Source organism: Diabrotica virgifera, chromosome 1 (genome assembly GCF_917563875.1).
Source record: "Diabrotica virgifera virgifera chromosome 1, PGI_DIABVI_V3a".
NCBI classification, from domain to species: Eukaryota; Metazoa; Arthropoda; class Insecta; order Coleoptera; family Chrysomelidae; genus Diabrotica; species Diabrotica virgifera.
Genome location: NC_065443.1, coordinates 165,689,182 through 165,712,480, shown reverse-complemented (window position 1 = coordinate 165,712,480; position 23,299 = coordinate 165,689,182). Strand labels below are relative to the sequence as shown.

The following is a 23,299-nucleotide window of genomic DNA, read 5'->3' as shown; positions in this document are numbered from 1 at the left end:
GTAATACAAACAAGCTCCTCCCAATTTTGTGACGTCAGACTTAAACTGTCTAAAATGAAAACGTTTTTTAAACGTATTTTAAACGTCATTAATCTTACGTATTTAAAATCACTTACAAAAGACGTCAATATGACGTAATTTTTAAACACGTGTATATATTCAACCAAAACTGACGTTTCCTCGACGTTATATGACGTCACTTGGTTGCTTGGGATTATGTTGGACGTCCTTCGGAAGGAATAAATATGGACGTCCTTTGGACGTCCGACGTTGGACGTCCTTCGGACGGAATAAATATGGACGTCCTTTGGACGTCCGACGTTGAACGTCCTTTGGACGTCCATACTGGACGAAATACGGACGTTTTATGAACGCTTATATATTATATTGGACACATTATACCAATTACGGGATCAAATAGCAAAATAATTCAATAAAATATTAACTTACGCGTTAACTTTACGTTAATGAAATACAGTCAAACCTGTCAGTAACGGCCACTAAAATGAAAGAACTATTGGCCGATATAGAAAGGTGGCCGTTATTGCCAGTTTTTGTAGTCTAGATATACAGTAAAACTTGTGTTACTGGCCACCTGATAAAATCGGCCACCTGTACTAACGGCCAGTTTAAATATTCCCCAAACCAATTATATCTAGACTACAAAAACTGGCAATACCGGTCACCTTTTCTATATCGGCCAATAGCTTTTTCATTTTTAGTGGCCGTTACTGACAGGTTTTACTGTAATTGGTTTGGGGAATTTTTAAACTGACCGTTAGTACAGGTGGCCGGTGTTTGCAGGGGGCCGGTAACACAGGTTTTACTGTAGTTTAAATCGAAAAGATTAAATCTTAATTCAAAATTGTATATACAATTATAAACAAACTATATAGTTTAATATCCAAAACATGTTTTTGATTTTATGTAATGTAATGAAAATCTTATTTGTAAATTATTGATTACAATGTTTAACAATAGGAAATATTCAAGAAATAAAATAAAAGTTTAATCCTAAACAACACAAAACATTCCAGGAATGTAGGTACTACCGTTCTATTCCGTGAACATCTATCTGATTAAATTATGGGTGGAAAGTTACCACAAGATATTCTATGAACATATTACAATATCTTCCTGGAGGGGTAAAATTTTCCATTACAAGGTTTTAAGAGAGGCCATTTACTGTTCAATTTGCGTTCATTTTCAAATTTGCCGCGCGAGTATCTATGTAGCGTCGCGTGGTCATTGGTCATCACATTTCATTTTCATAAGATAACCGATAACCTAAAAATTTAGTAAAAATTTTGATTGGAAAAAAATGCATCGATAAGGGGGTGTGGGAAATGGAAATTAGTGGCTTTTTTGCTGTACTGTCTGCTAGTTTTTGCTCTGGGCTCTGGCTTAATCTCTTGTTTAAACAATTTTGTAAGTATTATAAAATCCGTTTTCAATTTTCTTTATTCTTTATGAAACGAATCATTTATGCATGCATATTATACCTGTAAATAGTACCTTCTTTTGATTTTTAATTGTAAAGAATAGAAAAATTACCGTTCATTTTAATTTTTTTTAGAATCAGCTGAAAGTGGCCTACAAAAAAAAACCAAGAAGGAAATGTATAGCCTTGTGGCTATGAAAGGCAAAAGAGAGATATAAAAAGTGTATTGGCTAGTTGGAAGAAAGTCCACATTGTCCATGCATAATAAGTTATTATTTTATCAACAAATATCAAGAAGATAGCAGGGTCACGAGCAACAACTTCATAAGTTCAAGAATATCGAGGAAATCCAGCTCCTCGATACTACTGGGCAAACTAGAAGATTGAAGAGGACAAAGCCTTTTGAACTAGTTTGAGTGATAGGTGATAGTGAAAAACGGAGCATAGTGCTTGTGTGCTGTGCCTGTGTATGTTAGAATAGTGCACGATCTTGTTAGATTAGATAAGAGACGCTATGGGGTAAGCTCTTCATTTTAAGAAACAGTAGTAATTTAGGTTAAATTAAAATTGCTCATTGGTCAGTTATGTCCAGATTGTTTTTTTATGTTTGGCAAAAAGGACTTAAGTCAGAATTGCACATTGATAATGTTTTGATGATTTCTGGACCAGAAAAAAACTGTTGTAGATGTAAACTGTATGTACAGTAGAATCTACTACAGTACTGTAGAAATCATCAAAACATTATCGATGTGCAATTCTGACTTAAGCCCTTTTTCCCAAACATCAGAGAATTGTAATGTACAATAATTCTCCTATCTGCTTTTTCATGAATTTTGTAGGAGACGAAAAACCATTTTTAGGATCATCTGCTTTCACATGTAAATTTTGACATGTTTTGTAGTAAATAGATAGTTGAATTTACTACAAAACATGTCAAAAAATATATGAAAACAGGAGGTGACTATAAAAAAAGTTTTTAGTCTCTCTTACAAAACTCATGAAAAAACAAATCGGAGGTATGTCACATCAGTGACTATATCCAGGGAATGTCTAAAAAATATACTTTGATGTCCCAAGAACCAAATATAACCTACAGTCCATCTAATTTACTTACCGTTGCACGTCATTATCTACGCCAGAGATCTAAGTTGACATAGTTGCCAAAGTATAAAAAGATCCTGAATCCATTTTAAATCAAATATATCACATAATTATTGTAAACGTGGATTATACAACAAAACAAATTAATATTCAATGTAAATAAGTAAAAACTTAAGAAATAGAGAACAAGAATTAAGTTATAATCTTTTAAGATTTGCAGTGCAAGAGTTTTTGCACTGCATTGTTAATAATTAAAAAACGGCAACTCTTGGCAAAAAGCCGGTAGGTTTCTTTGTATAAGTATGTCTACAATAACAACTAAAAAAGTTGTCAGATACCTCGATTATTCCAAGTCGTTATAAAATTAGGTGAAATTTATATTTTTATAGTAGAGGGTCTTTTTATAGTAAAGAATATAAACAAATATGAAGTGTCATCACCGTAACTGTCAAATAAATGTTACCAATTTATTCTAAAATGTCACCTTCGTTCGATTACAGTTACAGTGTGATCCGAACAAATCTGCTTCATAAAAACGCTTTATAATCCATTTATACAAATTAAATGAAACATATTATTGTGTATTTCTTTAGGTTAACATTAATAGAAATCTTCAAATATTATTTCTACGCGTATATAATAAAATATGTCTAGTGGCTGTAATTCCAGTGTACTCGGCAAAGTGATTCTAAAAAAGAACACACCTACCGCCTAAATATTTCGTGTTGGTATCATGCGACCTCACAGGCTACGACACGGATGACGCGCAACAGTTAGTAAATTAGACGAAGTATGTAGATATATACAGGGTGTAACAAAAATACAGGTCATAAATTTAATCACATATTCTGGGACCAAAAATAGTTTGATTGGACCTAACTTACCTTATTACAAATTTGCACACAAGAAAAGTTACAGCCCTTTGAAGTTATATATATATATATATATATATATATATATATATATATATATATATATATATATATACAGTTTTTGGTTATTGGGTTATGCAGCAATTGATAAGTGTACCCTTTTAAGTCTTTATTCCGAGCTTTCGTTCATGATTATGAACATCGTCAGGGTGCTACAATTATATTATATATGTGAAACAATATGAAAATATGTATATAAAATTATATGTACTTACAACTTATTGAGGATATTTCAAATAGGTGGTCATTAAAATGAGAATTGTACTTATTAAAATGGTCATGTAATGTCTCGATAAAACAAAATTATTCAAATAAAAATTTTATAATTTAGTTCAACTTCAAAATCGACGAAATATAAAATGACACTTGGACATTCATGACATGGCATTATTTGAAATATCTAACAAAAATTTTTTAAAGATGATCAATTTAGTAAACGACCAATAGGGTCAATGATAATTAAGAAAGTATTTTTTAAATTTTATAAATTACTGTTGAAATTATAAATTAAGGTAAAATTTAAAAAAATTAGTAAGATTTTTTGATCAAGTTTAATTAGAAGTTTTAAATTATTTATATAAAAGTAATTTATAAAGTTGTTGACAAAAATTAATTTATACAAAAGTAATTTATAATGTTGTTGACAAGTCAGAGTATCTAGAAGAGGAGTTAGGAGATAACTCACGATTATCTAAAAATAGTAGATAAGAAAACATTTCATTTAGGTGGCCTATATCAGTACGATGATTCATCGAATTTGGATTTTTATTTATGTGAACCATTTCCAAAAAAAGCCGCTTTGAAGTATGTGACTCACGGTCCAATATTTTAGCGTTATTGTAATCAATTCGATGATTATTATTGAAAACATGTTCACCCAATGCACTTCTGTCAGGGTACAATCTGCAGTCTGACTTATGTGAAGTTATTCTGTCTTTTAATCTTCTTGATGTTTGACCAATATATATTTGATTACAATCAAAACAAGGAAGACTGTAGACTGTACCAGTTTTAGAAAGCATTGGAGTCTTGTCTTTGACGTTTGAAAAAACCTTATTGACTGTGAGAGTCGTCTTAAATGCAAGTTTGATATTTTCGAAAGACTTAAAAAGTCTAGTAAACTTCGGTGTATAATAATTTCCCCTATCTTAGCTGATTATGTTATGGATTATATTTTAGATTTTGTGTTACGTGTGTTACCCTTCAAATTATTTTTCATCAAAAGATATGTAGATGACATTCTACTTTGCTTGCCTACTAATGAACTTGATAATTTGTTATTCTATTTTAACAGCTTTAACCATCATATACAATTTACTCTTGAAAAAGAGGACATATTGAGTTCTGTACCTTTTTTGGACACTAGAGTTATACGTAAAAATAACATTTTATTAGTGGATTGGTATCGTAAACCACTTAGTTCAGGCAGATATCTAAACTATAGTTCATACCATAAACACGTTATGAAAATCAATTTAATTAAATCCATGAAAAACCGCGTTTTAAAAATCAGCGATGTTTCTTTTCACTCAAAAAATTTAAAAATATTGTATCAACTTTTTTTGGAAAACGGTTATCCAGAGTCTTTGTTGAAGAAATTACTGTTTAATACAATTAACATTCAACCAACAAATGTTAATAACAATTTTGATGCAGACAACTCGCAAACCAACGCGACTCCCGTTACTAACGTAACTTATATGACCTTACCATATATTAGCGATATTGCACCGAAGTTTACTAGACTTTTTAAGTCTTTCGAAAATATCAAACTTGCATTTAAGACGACTCTCACAGTCAATAAGGTTTTTTCAAACGTCAAAGACAAGACTCCAATGCTTTCTAAAACTGGTACAGTCTACAGTCTTCTTTGTTTTGATTGTAATCAAATATATATTGGTCAAACATCAAGAAGATTAAAAGACAGAATAACTTCACATAAGTCAGACTGCAGATTGTACCCTGACAGAAGTGCATTGGGTGAACATGTTTTCAATAATAATCATCGAATTGATTACAATAACGCTAAAATATTGGACCGTGAGTCACATACTTCAAAGCGGCTTTTTTTGGAAATGGTTCACATAAATAAAAATCCAAATTCGATGAATCATCGTACTGATATAGGCCACCTAAATGAAATGTTTTCTTATCTACTATTTTTAGATAATCGTGAGTTATCTCCTAACTCCTCTTCTAGATACTCTGACTTGTCAACAACATTATAAATTACTTTTGTATAAATTAATTTTTGTCAACAACTTTATAAATTACTTTTATATAAATAATTTAAAACTTCTAATTAAACTTGATCAAAAAATCTTACTAATTTTTTTAAATTTTACCTTAATTTATAATTTCAACAGTAATTTATAAAATTTAAAAAATACTTTCTTAATTATCATTGACCCTATTGGTCGTTTACTAAATTGATCATCTTTAAAAAATTTTTGTTAGATATTTCAAATAATGCCATGTCATGAATGTCCAAGTGTCATTTTATATTTCGTCGATTTTGAAGTTGAACTAAATTATAAAATTTTTATTTGAATAATTTTGTTTTATCGAGACATTACATGACCATTTTAATAAGTACAATTCTCATTTTAATGACCACCTATTTGAAATATCCTCAATAAGTTGTAAGTACATATAATTTTATATACATATTTTCATATTGTTTCACATATATAATATAATTGTAGCACCCTGACGATGTTCATAATCATGAACGAAAGCTCGGAATAAAGACTTAAAAGAGTACACTTATCAATTGCTGCATAACCCAATAACCAAAAACTGTACATTTACTGTCAGCAAAGACTCATTGTCTTCTTATATATATATATATATATATATATATATATATATATATATATATATATATATATATATATATATATATATATATATATATATATATATATATGTTCGGAAAGGTTTCCGCGGTTAATACAATGAAACTTAAAGCTAAAATCAATATCAACAAAAGAATTAATATTAAAATTAAACTCACCAGGCTTCCGGGTTGAACCGCGTCGTTGGTTTCTAGACCCAAACCTAAGCCCAAACCTTTCTAGGCCTAGAAACCAACGACGCGGTTCAACCCGGAAGCCTGGTGAGTTTAATTTTAATATTAATTCTTTTGTTGATATTGATTTTAGCTTTAAGTTTCATATATATATATATATATATATATATATATATATATATATATATATATATATATATATATATATATATATATATCTAATAGCACTAAGGGCCTTAGAGGCCCATGGCTTGAAAAGTTTGTTTTTTTTCTTCATTTTCACGTTTCTTTATGTACTGAGATCTTCTCTGGCTTGATATGTGATTTTTCTCCATTCCTTCCTGTTATTCATTTTTCTTTTCTGACCCTGTAGCACCATTCTTTCCAAATCTTTTTCGACCTCTTGCTTCCATCTATTTTTCGGGCTTCCTCTTCTCTTTCTTGAAGCTGTAGTGTAGTTTAGTACCATTTTTGGAGTCCTCGTGTTTGGCATCCTTTCAATGTGACCTCGCCATCTAAGTCTCTGTACCTTTATCACTCATTTGAAGTTACAAGATGAAGTGATTTTTTCCAATATATCGAAAACTATTAGAGATTTTTTATTGAAAATGGACATGTGGCATTGTTATGGCAGCAGTATCTTACGAAAAAACTATAGTAAAATTTGGACACCCCATAAAAATTTTATGGGGGTTTTGTTCCTTTAAACCCCCCCAAACTTTTGTGCACGTTTCAATTTAATTATTATTGTAGTACCATTTAAACACAACGTTTTAAAAACTTTTTTGCCTCTTATTGCTTTTTTTGAAAAGTCAATTTTTATCGAAATATTTTGAATATTTGTCAAATCCACCACATATTTGTATATGGTTAAGTACGATTATGGAGACTTGGTAATAATATGCAGACTTATTTATGCTTTACATTTTTAGGTATATTTTGAACCATATTAAAAAAGAAGCCAGGTCTCGATAAAATGTGCCTTATCGAAAAAATACAAAGAGGCAAAAAAGTTTTAAAAACATTCTGTTTAACTAATGGTACCTCAGTAATAGTTTAATTGGAACGTACACAAACATTTGGGGGGTTTAAAGGAACAAAACCCCCATAAAATTTTTATGTAGACATGTTAAAAAAGAAGTCGCAACTCGATAAAAACTGCCTTATCTGAAAAATACTAAGAAACAAAAATATTGAATTTAACTAATGGTACCACAATAATAAAATTGAATTGGAACGTACACAAAAGTTTGGGAGGATCTAAGGGATCAAAACCCCCATAAAATTTTTATGGGGTGCACAAATTTCACCATAATTTTTCTTTAAGATATTCCTGCCATAATACTGCCAAATGTCCATTTTCAATAAAAAATCGCTAATAGTTTTCGATATAATCGAAAAAATCGATTTTTATTTTGTAATTTCAAAGGGCTGTAACTTTTTTTATGTGCATATTTGTACTAAGGTAAGTTAGGTTCATTCGAACTATTTTTGGTCCCAGAATATGTGATTTAATTTATGACGTGTATTTTTGTTACACCCTGTATATACAGCCGATTACGCACCACCTTAAAAATTGGGCATTTTTGATGTCTCGAATTTCCTAAACCTGTTGTTGCATCTAAGTGATTTTTTTATAATATTCTAGCCTAGGCCCTAGGCTATAGGTTATGTACCTCCTTATGCTTGTCATGCACGGGGAGCTATACTATAATATATATTATATCACATCGCACTCTATAGTAATGAGTGAGCCTGCACATACGGAACCATTTGTTTCCTGTCTGCAGGCTCACTCATTACTATAGAGAGCGATATGATATAATGTACATATATTACAGCATAGCTCCCTGTGCATGACAAGCTTAAGGAGGTAACCTATAGCCTAGGCTATATTATAAAAAAATCACTTAGATGAAACAACAGGTTTAGGAAATACGAGACATCAAAAATACCCCATATTTAAGGTGGTGCGTTAATTTCTTGGAGAAGTGTATTGTAATTTAATGTAAATAATGTAATATCCAATAATTGTAATTTAATATAAGATGTAATATAAGTTCCTTAAAAAATATATTTTTTATTTCCCACGACATTAGATGGATGTTCGGCAGCAAGACATTGGACCAAACTGGGACGTCCTATGAAGGCCCAATTGACATCCACCGAACGTCCCTTCGGATGTTAAGTGGACCTCCATTGGGCGTTTGGCAACGTGGCATTTGGACCAAAATTGGACGTCCTGTTAAGGTCCAATTCACGTCCCCTAGAACGTCCGGTTAAGGTCCAATTTACTTCCGATTAAGGTCCAATTTACGTCCGATTAAGGTCCCATTTACGTCCGATTAAGGTCCAATTTACGTCCGATTAAGGTCCAATTTACGTCCGATTAAGGTCCAATTTATGTCCGATTAAGGTCCAATTTACGTCCGATTAAGGTCCAATTTACGTCCGATTAAGGTCCAATTTACGTCCGATTAAGGTCCAATTTACGTCCGATTAAGGTCCAATTTATGTCCTCTAGGACGTCCAATCAAGGTCCAAATTACGTCCGATTAAGGTCCAATATACGTCCCCTCGGACCTTAGATGGACGTCCAATGGACGTTCGGTAGCGCGACATTTGGACCAAAATAGGACGTATAAAGGACGTTCCTCGGACGAAAACGGACGTCCAATGGACGTCCCTAAAGTCCGTGAAGGACGTCCTTGTGCTATTAGGGAATGCAGAACAATGGTTTGCAGCAAATATGTTGCTTCTAAACATCAATAAAACCCCGTCTTTGATTTTTTCAACAAGACAGCTTCCATCCGGAGATGCAGACAAACAAATAAAATTTTTGGGAGTTTACTTGGATGCAGGATTATGTTGGAAGGCTCATACACGGTCCCTTGTGGCTAAGTTAGGAACTACAACTTTTCTGATTAGAAGACTTTCTGAGTGTGTATCTCAGTTCACTTTACAACAGGCCTATTTTGCACTGTGTCATTCACACATCAGCTATGCAATTTTGGCATGGGGTCACAGTGCTGGAGCCAAAGATGTCTTTCGTATTCAGAGAAGAATAGTAAGGATAATTGCTGGCCTGTCCTATCAGAAAGAATGTTGGCAAGCATTTGTTGCACTGCACATACTGACTCATCTGCCTTCGCTATTTATTCTGGAGAGTCTTGTTCATGTGAAACAAAATATAGATTGTCATCAAAGACATGAGGATGTACACCAATATGAAACCAGAAATAAGCATGCCTTAATACTGCCCTACACCAGGCTCCAAAGAAGTAGAGACGGACCAAACTCATATGGTTTAACATTCTACAACAAGTTGCCTACTGAAATTACTGAATTGCCAACTTTACAATTTAGAAAACAACTAAAGAATTTTCTCATAGGCCGTGATTTTACAGCAGTGATGAATTTTTAAATTTTAACTTTAATGTTTGGAACTGGGTTGTGAATTGTTGAATTGGACTTTGTTTATTCTTAGGAACCCAGAAAGTGTCTGTCTTAATTGATGTGTGTATTATTTCATATTATGCCTTGTGTTTTTATACTTGTATTTTATATCTTGTGTTTTTATATTTGTATTTTATATCTGTGAACCAAAGTTGTATACTATTTTTCGACATATGTAAGTACTTTTGTATATTGACCTGAATAAATGACTTGACTTCATTGAATTTAACTAATGGTACCACAATAATAAAATTGGATTGGAACATACACAAAAGTTTGGGAGGATTTAAGGGATCAAAACCCCCATAAAATTTTTATGGGGTGCACAAATTTCACCATAATTTTTCTTTAAGATATTCCTGCCATAATAATGCCACATGTCACATGTCCATTTTCAATAAAAAATCGCTAATAGTTTTCGATATAATCGAAAAAATCGATTTTCATTTTGTAATTTCAAAGGGCTGTAACTTTTTTTTATGTGCATATTTGTACAAGGTAAGTTAGGTTCATTTGAACTATTTTTGGTCCCAGAATATGTGATTTAATTTATGACCTGTATTTTTGTTACACCCTGTATATACAGCCCATTACGCACCACCTTAAAAATTGGGCATTTTTGATGTCTCGAATTTCCTAAACCTGTTGTTGCATCTAAGTGATTTTTTTTATAATATTCTAGCCTAGGCCCTAGAATATTTTACCTCCTTATGCTTGTCATGCACAGGGAGCTATACTGTAATATATATTATATCACATTACTATAGAGAGCGATATGATATAATATACATATATTACAGCATAGCTCCCTGTGCATGACAAGCTTAAGGAGGTAACCTATAGCCTAGAATAATATAAAAACATCACTTAGATGGGACAACAGGTTTAGGAAATACGAGACATCAAATATACCCCATATTTAAGGTGGTGCGTTAATTTCTTGGAGAAGTGTATTGTAATTTAATGTAAATAATGTAATATCCAATAATTGTAATTTGATATAAGATGAAATATAAGTTCCTTAAAAAATATATTTTTTATTTCCCACAATACATTCTCCACAGGTCTAAATATCGTCGCTAGACGTCCACCGAATGACCTTCCAGGACGTTAGATGGATGTTCAGCAGCAAGACATTGGACCAAACTGGGACATCCTATGAATGCCCAAATGACGTCCACCGAACGTCCCCTCCGACGTTAGGTGGACCTCCATTGGACGTTTGGCAACTTGGTCTTTGGACCAAAATTGGACGTCCTGTTAAGGTCCAATTCACGTCCCCTAGGACGTCCGATTAAGGTCCAATTTACGTCCGATTAAGGTACAATTTACGTCCGCTTAAGGTCCCATTTACGTCCGATTAAGGTCCAATTTACGTCCGATTAAGGTCCAATTTACGTCCGATTAATGTCCAATTTACGTCCGATTAAGGTCCAGTTTACGTCCTATTAAGGTCCAATTTATGTCCGTTTAAGGTCCAATTTACGTCCGATTAAGGTCCAATTTACGTCCGATTAAGGTCCAATTTACGTCCGATTAAGGTCCAATTTACGTCCCCTAGGACGTCCGATTAAGGTCCAATTTATGTCCGATTAAGGTCCAATTTACGTCCGATTAAGGTCCAATTTACGTCCAATTTACGTCCCCTAGGACGTCCGATTAAGGTCCAATTTACGTCCGATTAAGTTCCAATATACGTCCCCTCGGACCTTAGATGGACGTCCAATGGACGTTCGGTAGCGCGACATTTGGACCAAAATAGGACGTATAAAGGACGTTCCTCGGACGAAAACGGACGTCCCTAAAGTCCGTGAAGGACGTCCATTGGACGTCCTTGTGCTATTAGGGTTATTACGGCAGTGCAAATTAGAGTCTTATTAAAGGGATTTTTCCCCTTATGACCTTGAAAACTGTAGATAATTGCTAATTGATCATTGAAGATTTTTTTCAAGCATCTCCTGACACTTTCCTTGTAATCAAAACCTCCCACCTGACGCATGTAAATAACCTGCAGACAGTCACTTATTAGATTTCTAACTGTAGTCTAACAATTTTTATTTGAGTGTGATTCATTGTTGAGAATGCGCTTGAATCTCCTTTTGATATAGATACAGATGAATCGTACTAAAATAAAAATTGTCAGAATATAAACATTGAATATTTTCAATACAAAGTCTCAGAAAAATTTTAAAAATATAAGAATATCACTCACAAAGTTGTCTAGATTTGTAGCATTTTCTAGTAGCTTTTCAACGTCTCCTAGTTCTTCTAAGGTGGATAGAGGTAATTTCTTATGAACTTCATCATCAGTTATATCTGTACTTTTTTGTTGCCCTCTGATTATAGTGGACAATTCATCCACTTTTCTGTCAATTTCAATAAGTTTTTGTTCTTGTAATTCTAACGTTCTTTTTATTCTTATTAAATATGAAATTGCAGTTTCTTGAGCATTGGCATCTAAAACAAAAATCAAAATTATTGACCAAATAGCAACTACATAGGTGCTTTCACTGTAGTATTGAGCCGTACTTTTTGTTAACAATTCATATTGTTTTCACGCAAACCATCAATTTTTTTAATTGTTAAAAAATCAGTTTAACATCTGTAAAGTTGATTTACAGCCAATACATAAACTGAAATTAGTACTTAAGCACAATGTGAATGGTCTTTAATTTTAGAAATTCAATAACAATTAGAAAATAACTTACTTGTTGGTGTGGGTTTGGAAGTTTCTTGCACGGTTTTTACTTCCTGTTTGTTTTCTAATCCAATATTTGGATGAGTTCCTAAAAGATCATAGTTATAAATAAAGCTTATGTAAAAATACACATTAAAGAATGTGCCACAGCACTTGAATTTGTACTCCAATCTGTCGAACGGTACGTTTGTCAGTTCACTTGCTTTGGTGGTAGATATATATGCAAGTGACTATAACACTATGAGTTCATATCATATATTATATTTACAGTACAGCAAGTTAAAATGAATCATCACCTCATAAAACTTATTTTATTATTAAAAATGTGCTCACTTGATTTAGATGGGGTACACTTTTCATGTTGTTCTTTCTTAGACTCTGCAATAAAATATAATTACAAAATTAAAATTTATAATAACACCTTTTTAATTTTACAACTTACTAGGAAATGAATGTTCAAAAACCAGATCTGACCCATCTGAGTCCTGCTCACTACTACTGCTCACTATTTTCCTTGGTTTAGGAGGTCTCTTTTGTGGTAACACAGTTTCTTTATCTGATTTGTAATTCTGGCTATTGCACGCTTTACTAGCTCTAATGTGAGCTTTGTTAAACAGTACAAATTCTGTCTGGTTTTCTAACACTGCCTCATGTATTGGCCATTCCTCTAAGGGGTCATATTCTTCAATAATAAAGTTGGATAACTCCTTCTCAGTATGATCGTCCACGGGAGGAAATTTACAAAGTTTGTTTGCTTTGTCATACCACTTAGCTGGTACTGCCTCAATCCCTAATAACACAAAACATTCCATGAATGTTCCTAGAATGTACACACAGGACATTGAAAACATTCCTGGAATGTCCCCAAATGCACACGAATGTCCCTGGAAAGTACCAGGAAAGTGCTGTGTCAGCATTTTAAATATTCTTAGAATGTTCTGTTGGAACATTCCATGAATGTCTACGAATGTTCTTTGGACATTCACAGTCTATTTTTTAGACTGAATGTCTTGTTGGAACATTCCATGAATGTTCTTTGGACATTCACAGTATATTTTTAGACTGAATGTCTTGTTAGAACATTCCATGAATGTCTACGAACGTTCTTTGAACATTCACAGTATATTTTTTAGACATTCACTGAAATATATCGTCAGTAATGTGACAATACCTCCTATATGTTTTTTCATGAGGTTTGCAGGAGACGAAAAACATTTTTTAAGGTCACTTTCTGGTTTCGTACGTATTCTGACTTTTTTTGTAGTAAATAGATAGTTGAATTTACTGCAAAACAAGTCAAAAAATATATGAAAACAGGAGGTGGCCGAAACAAGTTTTTAGTCTATCTTACAAATCTCTTGAAAAAAACAGATAGGAGGTACTGTCACATCACTGACGATATATGGCCATACCAAATAATACATCCTTGATAAATATAAACATTTTTATTGCAAAAAATCTTTACATACATTTTTTAATGTAATTTGCTGACATTCCTAAATATTATAAAAAAATGTGTCACATTTGCTTTGTAAACCTTTCTTTTGCTTTTCGTAGCCACATATTCCGTTTCCTTTCTGGTTTTTTGTAGACCACTTCTCTCAGCTGATTCTAAAAGAAAATAAAATAAAAGGTAATTTTTCTATCCTTTACAATTAACAATCAGAAGAAATATTATTTACAGGTAATAATATGCATAAATAATAATAATAAAAAAATAAATATTAAATAATATTTAAATAAATAATAAATAATATTTAATAAATAAAATAATAATAATGAACATTTTGTATTTTGACAACGACATCCGATGTGGAAGTAGAAACCTTAATAAAATTATTTTTTCAAGTAAATTGTGGCTTATTTCCCCATTAGAATAATTAATTACAAAAAAGCCACAAAGAAATAGATTTTTCACAAACAAATAAGTATTTAGTATTCATTATATTTATTGTTTTTATTATTTACTTTAATGTCCTACTGGTACATTATTTGACAAATAATGACATTTCGAAGTCTGTTAAGTACGATATAACACCCTTGGGCATTAAATTTAAATAACGACTTAGATACTGTCAAGTTGACAAATATCAACCTAAGTAAAACTATGGTTACCACAATTACGTTACTACTGTTACTGGTAAATGTACTTATTTAAAAACTAATCAATTCAAAATTCATTCAAATTTTTCGCATATAAAGAATAATTTAGTCGGGCATTAAACGTTGAAGGCACCACAGGTATTATAATAATAACGCTTTCGGTCAACGTATATCCCTATAATACCCTTGGTACCTTAATAACTGTAACATAAGATTATACCTTAATTCTTGTTTTCGATTTCTGATGTTTTTATTTATTTACATTGAATATTAATCTGTTTTGTTGTATAATCTACTTCGCAATAATTATGTGATATATTTGACTTAAAATGAATTCAAAAATTTTTTGTAGTTGGGCAACAATGTCAACTTAGATCTCCGATGTAGATAATGAATTACAACAGTATCTATATTGTACGGACTGTATTATTAATTAGGTTATGCATATACCTGTGTGACATAAGCTATTGGACCAGCACAGTCTCTCAAACGAACAGATGAAAGTGAAGTTCTGTCAATATCTTTTTCTAAAAAGTGTTTTGAACATACTCCTCTATTAACAAATCTGATCTATACTTCATGTCTTCTTCGCAGGATCTTCTGGAAAGCTAAAAATACAAAATATATGCATTACTAAGCATTATTAACAAATTTTAGTTTTAAATAAAAAATATGATTAATGAACTCACAAAATTATTATAAAACAGCTTAGAAATTGTTTATTAGTATAGTCGGTTCCCCAAACTCAGACACAACTGGCTAGTGATTTTAGTAGGTAATTTTTTTTGTTTTTGGCCAATTTTGCCAAAATTACAGTAATTAGTACTGAGACTGAGTTTAGCAAATCGACTATAATATTCTGTGTATTCATTAGTTGGTACTGCATATTATAGTGTGTGGTCTACCATCCTATTTATAAACGCATACACTAGCAAAAACGCAAAAAGAATTATTTTAGTTTTACAAATCCTTTTGTTATTACCTATCTCTATTTACTATTTTAGTTAGGAATAAGCGAAGTTTGTGGCTTATTCACAATTATTATTAAAATAATAAATGGATATGACCAATTATTAACTTATAAAATAAAATAATAATTCTTCTGATTTATGCCTTTTATTCACTTTGTTATATCTACGTTACTTAAAAGATTTTTTATGAATAGTATTATTAGGGTATTAATAGTATTAATTTATTTTCTGAAATACAGGGCATGCTTTCGTTTACATATTTGCATACTAACCTTTTAATAGGGCTTTTCATTCACAGTCATTTGTTTTGAGCTTCTGTCATAATTGAAACGTTATTCCTGCAGATTTTTTTATCTACATTTGTTTCTGCTACTCCAACTGCGTTAAAAACAGTACACCATTTTATGCACTATGTTAATAATACTATTAAAGCTATTATAAAAGTATCCGAATTAAAAAAATATTCTTAAAAAGCACAAATAATACATACAACTAAAAACAATCCACGGCAAGGCAAGGTCGCCAAGATGGCCGAAGCGAGGTCGTTGGTTGGTCGTTTTTAGTCACGTGATGCCCTCTCAAGCGCCATGCACAAAAATATATGCACGGCGAATTTGAAAATGAACGCAAAAGAAATAAATATAAATGCCTCTCTTGGGTTTTGCATAAGTTATAAGTATTTTTTTTATTAACAAAATCGCATTCCAAATTGAATATTCGCGAACAATAATTTTTATTACATTTGTATGTTTATAATCTTGGGAAACTCTTTAAATTTGACATATTAGGCGCGTTCCAAGTGACATGTTCTTCTTCTTCTTCCTTTTTTTTGGGTTTCGATTTTTTTTTAATCATTTACCCAGTACATGTTATTGGTTATGCGCGTCTTGCTCAAGGCAATGCACAACCAGGTGTCCTGTCAACTTCAGATCTATTTTTTTTTTTTTGGTCCTATGTGGTCCTTGTCCTTCTTCTTGTTTTTCTGTAGCTAGAGGGGGAAAAGTGTTACAACATTTAAGGTTAACTTAAGACTTTTCTCGTTTGGGGGTAGCTTCCAAACATTTTCACATAGGTTTAGGGCTGGCTACCTTCGGTTAGGATTAAGGATTTTAAGGATACAAATATAATTTTTGACATTTTAGGAGATTCCCTGTATTTTCTGAAGTATTTATTTATTGTTATTGTTATTATTATTATTTTTTCAAAATTCTATAGATCTACTTGAAAAAATTTGATAAATTTATTGATTATCTTAATAACTTTATTCGAGGGTTTATATAAAATGCTCTGTAAAGATATTGGACTGTCTGTTCCAGCTTTTATTAGTTCTAGATACAAATCCATATCTTTATGTTTATTTATGGGGCACTCAAAGATGATGTGTACCAATGTTCCCATAGTACCGCATTCGCATATCGGTGTTTCCGTTTTGCCTATTTTGTGGAGATAACAAGGAGTTTTGCAATGTCCACTTCGTAAACGATTAAGGTTAGTAATATTGTTCCTACCCAAATATCCACATTTGTTATACCAAGGTTTTATAGGGAAACTATCCTGCAGTCCATAATAGTCCGGATATTTTCCTTTAATTTGGGAATACCAGTTATTGTAAAATTGAGTCAAGATGTTCTTTTTTGTAACACAAAAGATATCTGTGCTGATGTTTTTTACATCATATGGTACTCTTAATTCTCTCCCAATATTGGCCAAGCTATCTGCCACCTCGTTGCCTTTAATCCCCTGATGTCCCGGTACCCATTCTAATCCTATTGAAAATCCCATATTATTTGCATCTACCAGTAGTTTTTTGGTCATTATAGTTACATAATCCATTTGGTCCCATTTGTGACTAGATATTTTGGATAAGGCACTTTTTGAATCTACAAAGATCACTGCTTTCATGATTTCCTTTTCAATACATACCGACATGGCTTTGTATACCGCTATTATTTCAGTTGTGCAGATTTGTGTGTAGTTATGGAGTCGTGACGAATATTTATAATTGATGCTTGGGATGTAAATTCCAAATCCCGATTGATTTGTTTGTGGGTCTATTGATCCATCTGTATATACGTGGGTATGATTATTATATATTCCACCATATTTAGCTATGAACCTTTCGTTCGATTCAATTTCATATTTTTCAAATTCTAGACTTTTAATTGTAATGGGGTATAGAAGAGTTTTTCTTTCTACCTCATATATAGGATTGATTTTATATCTAATTATGTTTTTTGTTTTTTTGAGTATATTTGTATATGCTAGTGAGTAATCAGGTATGACCTTGTTCCTCCAGAATCTATTGTTTGCATTTATTGCTTCGTTTAGCTTATTTAGACTCTTTACTATGATATTGTTTTTTTCCGGCATTTGTTTGAGTATATATTTATGTGCTAGTATCTCCCTTCTAACTTGTAACGTTGTTACTGAACATTCTGCTTGCAATATTAAGATGGGTGTAGAACGTAGACAACCCGTTACGATTCTCAAGGCAACATTCTGTACTTGTTCCAACCTCATCATCAAACTTTTACTGCAGGGGTTTAAAAGATTGGCTGCGTAATCTAAATGAGATCTAACTATTCCTTTGTATAAACTCAAAAGAATGTTCGGGTCAGCTCCCCATTTTGTACCACAAATTGCTCTCATGACATTTATTCCTTTGTTTGCTTTAGTTATCATGTCGTTAATTTGAATTGTCATATTCAAATTGCACTGTAAATGAAATCCCAGATACTTTATTTCATTTTTCCATGGAATTTCCATATTTTGATATATCAAATGTGGGAAGTTATAAGCCTGACTTCTTTTTCTAAATATTATTGCTTTTGATTTGTGTGCTGAAATTTTAAAGTTGTGTTTCTCAAACCACTCCTGTAAATTTATTATATGGGTATTTAAGGAATTAATTAGCTTGTATATATCAGATCCTTGCACCAGAATTACAAAATCATCTGCATATTGAAAACACTCCATCTCATGGTTTATTAAATCATGTAGGGATCTAGTATAGAGATTAAATAATATTGGACTGAGTGGAGACCCTTGAGGCAATCCAGTGGATGCTTGCATTGGGCCTAATATATTATTTGATTTGTCTTTAACGTAGATATTTCTGTTGAGCAAAAATTGCAAGATCAAGTTTGCATAAGTTATTGGGATGTCATACTTTAATAAGTATTTATATAGCAAATATATATTGACTGTATCATATGCCCTACTGATATCCAAAAAAATTCCAATTGTATTTAAATTTTTACTAAATCCAGTTCTAATATAATTAATTGTTAAAGCTAAGTTATCGTTGCACCCTTTGTTTCTTCTGAAACCTAACTGCTTAGGGCTTAGTATCGATTTTTTTTCCGTTATTTGTTCTATTCTTAATTTAATTATATTTTGCAAAATTTTGCCTACACATGACTCTAGAGCTATGTTTCTATAATTATCCTCACATAAAGGGTCTCTATTGGGTTTTAAAAAGGGAATGACAAGGGTGTTTTTCCATTCTTGTGGAAAACCTGTGTTTCTTTTAACTATTTGATTAAATATTTTTGACAATGTATCTAGCGCCACCAGGGGAAGTCTGTTTATCATGCTATATGTTACAAGATCTAAGCCAGTAGCCTTATCCTTTTTATTTATGACACTTATTATTTCTTGCCTTGAAATGTCCTCCACATCCTCGTTAGTTAGGGTAACCATGAACTCAGGATCTGTTATGTCAATTGCCAAATTATTTAATATGTTCTGAGCTATGTTTTTGTTGGGAAGTTTAGCAGGGATTACAGCATTTTGATATGTGGAGAATAGCTTAACTGTTCGCCATATTTCAGATAGAGGAGTGTCCCTTGTCAATCCATTGCAAAAGCTTTTGAAGCTATTTCTTTTTTTTGTTTTAAATATTTTTTTACTGTATGCAAATATTTTTTTGATTTCAATATAATTTTCATTGCTTGCTTCTTCCTTATATTTTTTAATTTTTTCTTTTCTTGTTTTTATTAAATTAGAGCATTCCTTATCCCACCAGGGAGGGCTTTTCTTTTTTCTTATAGATTTTTCTGTTTTCAAGAGAGGTATTTCCTCATCACTCACCATTTCCATAATTTGTGTAAATGAATTATAGTCTTCACACCCATTCTTCATCAAGTCTTCCATTTTTGAAGCATAATTCTCCCAATTGACATTCTTTGTATTTCTTTTATGACTTTTTTGTGTTACTATATTTTCATTTACAATTGCGATTTTGCAAGAAGTTGGAAAATGATCACTGCCTCCAGAATCCTCTAACACATCCCATTGGCATATATTTGCAATTTCCGAGGAAATTAGTGTTAGGTCTACCGCTGAGGCATTCTGTCCAGGTAGGGTAATCCGCGTGGGTCTCCCATCATTGCAGCAAACTAGATCCAAATCCTCTAAGGATTCAGCAATTATTCTTCCATTAACATTAACAGACACTTGACTTCCCCAAAGTGCATTATGTGCATTCATATCCCCCATTAAAATTTTATTTCCCCTGATTTTATTTATGCGTCCAACCCAACTATTTAAATTTATTTTTGCCCTAGGATGGATATAAATGTTAATAACTGTAATGTCCCAATCTATTATTTTTATTGCTAAAATTTGAATTTTACTAACATTATTATTATACCTATATACTATTTTGTGATCCAGACTATTATGAACCACAGTAGCTAGGCCACCATAACCATCCCCTCGATCCAACCTATGTATTTCATATCCTCTTAGATAGAAGTGATGATTATTTTTTAGCCAAGTTTCATTTAATAGAATTAATTTGGGTCTATGTTCGCTTATGAAATATTTCAGACTGTTATAGTTACTGCTTAAACTTTTTATGTTCCATTGGATAATAAGTGGATTCTTGATATCCATCTAAATCTAGCAACTTTTGGTTCGATGAGCTTTCATGTATAAATAGCTGGTTCAAGTAATTGATTATATGTTCCTTATGTTTCCAATCTAGTTTTTTTAATATCGCATTCAGTGTTTTTTCTGTGTCCCTCTCTAGTTGCTCTGTACGGGAACATCCAGGAGTCTCATTGTTTACTGCACGAGCTCTCTCTTCGCTTCTCCCATTTGGAGATAATAAATATTGATTGTGTACTTCTTTATTGTATGTCTTATTTGTTTCATTAGCCTTTCTTTTATTTTTGTTTGAGTTATTCTCCATTTTTCTACTAAACAGGTGTTCAGGGTTACTCTTTACATTTTCTATCCATCGCATATTGATGGGAATTGTCTCTAAATTATTTATTTGAGTTTTATGTAATGTTGGGAATTCCTCCTGGCTCATTCTGAATATATTATTCTCTTGCGATTTTCTAGTAGAAACATAAGGAAATCTCTCGCATGCCTCGTAGTATGAAAGATTGTCCAGAGACATGACAGCCTTAATATTCCGCTGTCTCACATACTCTGGACACTCCTCATAGGTACTTATATGAAAGCTGCTATTACAATGTAAACATTTCATCGAACAATCCCCTTCATGTATTTTTTCCGCGCAGTTTTTGCATTTTTCTCCCCCTCTACAAAGATTTTTTGTGTGTCCAAAAAGAAAACACCGATAACATTGAACCACTGGTATCATGTATGGTTTTACCCTAAAAGGGATCCCATATATATTCACTTCCTTCGGGATTACTTTTCCCGAAAAGGTAAATGCGACCGTTTCTGTATCAATATATTTCTCCGTGTCATATTTAGACTTCCGTTTAAATCGTCTTATTTCTAGTACTTTAATGTTGGCCGAAGCCAATCCCGAAAATTTGATTAGATCTGCATCCGATATACTAGTATCTACATTATTAACGACTCCCCTACATGTTACGTTATTTGCCGGAATAAACAATTCATATCCATCATTTCTGACCACGTCATTTAAAACAAATTTATTAGCATCCTCCCATTTCTTGAAAGCAACGCTAATTCGGTTTTTTCCTTTTTTGCTAAGTTTAAGTACATTCTCGATTTTTTTGTCATTTATGTATTTTGCTAATTTCAAAAAACTATAATTACCGACGTTATCGCCTTTTGACTCCATAAATACCTCAAAGGGACCGGTATCAGTGTACTGATAATAGAAATGTTTTTTTCCTTTTTTTATTTCATTGTTATTATTAGTGATTGAATTAGCATTGCTATCAAGTAATGGTGTATTCTTTAAACTACTATTATTTTCAGTGTTTTCTATATTATCTAACATCTCCTCATCACCGGGGGGGTTAGCCCCCCCGGTAGTATCCCCCATAATTAACCGTGTAATGCAAAGCTGTCTCTTTTTTACCTAACTAGATAATGTATAATTTATTTTATTCAAAGAAAGTACAGGAAATTTAGGAATTCAACAGATAGGAAATTTGTTAGTTACCTCTATTATGTAGTTCCTATTTTGTTTTTGTCGCCTGCGTTTTTTTTTGAATTATCACTTCCACACTGAACTGTCACACAACCGAACGTTACGAAAGCTCATACAGCTTCCAAGTGACATGAAAACCGTCCTTCGTACTGCCCTCGTCATGCGCATTATAAAAAATGCGTTCCAAGCGAACATGAACGATGATTGGTATCGTACACCGTGTTGTTCCAAGCGATCCATGTACCGCTTCGAAATCGGTAACTGAACGGCCCTTTTGATACATGCCTTCAAGCAGAAACTATTTGTACTGACTTGCGCAGTTAGGATTGTTTTTATTTTTACTGGTCACTGCTATGAGATCAGCTGATGATTCAATAATAGAATAATCCACAATTTACGCTATTAGTACCTGTGAATCTTGATTTCCGTTTAAATAATTATTAATTCTTTTTTTTTTCAAATTAATCTTATAAAAATGGATAATTTATTATTTTCTTTTTTCATAGAAGACAACGATTTAATGTCAGATATCGATTCTGGGGAAGGTTTTGAAGCTGAAGTGATGTTTAATGAACATGTTAAGTCCACTTTACATCAACAATAAATTGAACAAGAAATTGACAAAGTTATTTAAGGTCAAATTTGGCTTATACAAAACACAATTCTACATCCAATTTTGCCGTGAATAAAAAGAAAATTGACAAAATAAAACATATCCAATTGTTCTATTTCATCAAATTATTTCACTTTCTTTTACAAACCATACATTTTGTACTCGTCAAATTTCGTATTGAATAACTTTGTCAATTTCTTATTCAATTTATTGTTGATGTAAAGTGGACATTAGAAATATTAATTTTTAACCATAACCATCTAGCAAACTACTAGTGGTACAGTGGTACTCGCACCTCGCACTGAAAATGGCTCAGGCGCAACTCGAACTTGAAATGGTACACGAATTCGTTCCAAGAGGGTTACGTACCGGTAATCGGATCGAGATCGAAAGAAAACCGTTCAAGGGCGATTCTGCGCATTAAAACAGTCCAATCGATTTCGTGGCGGTTCAAGGGATCGTACAAATGTGTCGTCTTGGAACGAACCTATTATTGCACTGTAGGCCTAAAATGTCACTTAGTTTGTCTGGTATAAGTAATGTTGTATCTCTTACACGTATGTATTAT

At 32.2% G+C, this 23,299-nt stretch overlaps 1 protein-coding gene and 3 long non-coding RNA genes across 4 annotated transcripts; 1 reads left to right on the top strand and 3 right to left on the bottom strand.

The window, feature by feature from the left end:
* The first annotated feature begins 1,050 nt into the window (after nt 1-1,050).
* On the top strand, nt 1,051-1,812 carry LOC126881558 (uncharacterized). Its single transcript, XR_007696913.1, has 2 exons — nt 1,051-1,428; nt 1,577-1,812. It is a non-coding gene; the product is annotated as an uncharacterized LOC126881558 (long non-coding RNA).
* Nucleotides 1,813-11,747: 9,935 nt separating this feature from the next.
* On the bottom strand, nt 11,748-13,471 carry LOC126891995 (uncharacterized). Its single transcript, XM_050661378.1, has 5 exons — nt 13,102-13,471; nt 12,993-13,037; nt 12,670-12,747; nt 12,174-12,418; nt 11,748-11,969 (listed from the first exon to the last, which is right to left on the bottom strand). Exons 1-5 carry the CDS (start codon nt 13,469-13,471, stop codon nt 11,763-11,765), a joined length of 945 nt encoding a protein of 314 aa, XP_050517335.1. The 3' UTR covers nt 11,748-11,762.
* Nucleotides 13,472-14,089: 618 nt separating this feature from the next.
* Nucleotides 14,090-16,281, bottom strand: LOC126881535 (uncharacterized). Its single transcript, XR_007696898.1, has 3 exons — nt 16,006-16,281; nt 15,213-15,370; nt 14,090-14,270 (listed from the first exon to the last, which is right to left on the bottom strand). It is a non-coding gene; the product is annotated as an uncharacterized LOC126881535 (long non-coding RNA).
* A 321-nt stretch (nt 16,282-16,602) lies between these two features.
* Nucleotides 16,603-23,018, bottom strand: LOC126881534 (uncharacterized). Its single transcript, XR_007696897.1, has 2 exons — nt 22,131-23,018; nt 16,603-16,721 (listed from the first exon to the last, which is right to left on the bottom strand). It is a non-coding gene; the product is annotated as an uncharacterized LOC126881534 (long non-coding RNA).
* Between the last annotated feature and the right edge of the window lie 281 nt (nt 23,019-23,299).

What these genes read in the sequence shown, in the direction of transcription:
- LOC126891995 (XM_050661378.1), bottom strand. Translation starts at nt 13,471, where the DNA reads ATGGAATGTTTTGTGTTATTAGGGATTGAGGCAGTACCAGCTAAGTGG. An exon ending in TTTTGAACATTCATTTCCTA is followed by an intron (nt 13,038 to 13,101) that starts GTAAGTTGTAAA and finishes ATTTTATTGCAG; the next exon opens with AGTCTAAGAAAGAACAACAT. An exon ending in CTACAAATCTAGACAACTTT is followed by an intron (nt 11,970 to 12,173) that starts GTGAGTGATATT and finishes GACTGTCTGCAG; the next exon opens with GTTATTTACATGCGTCAGGT.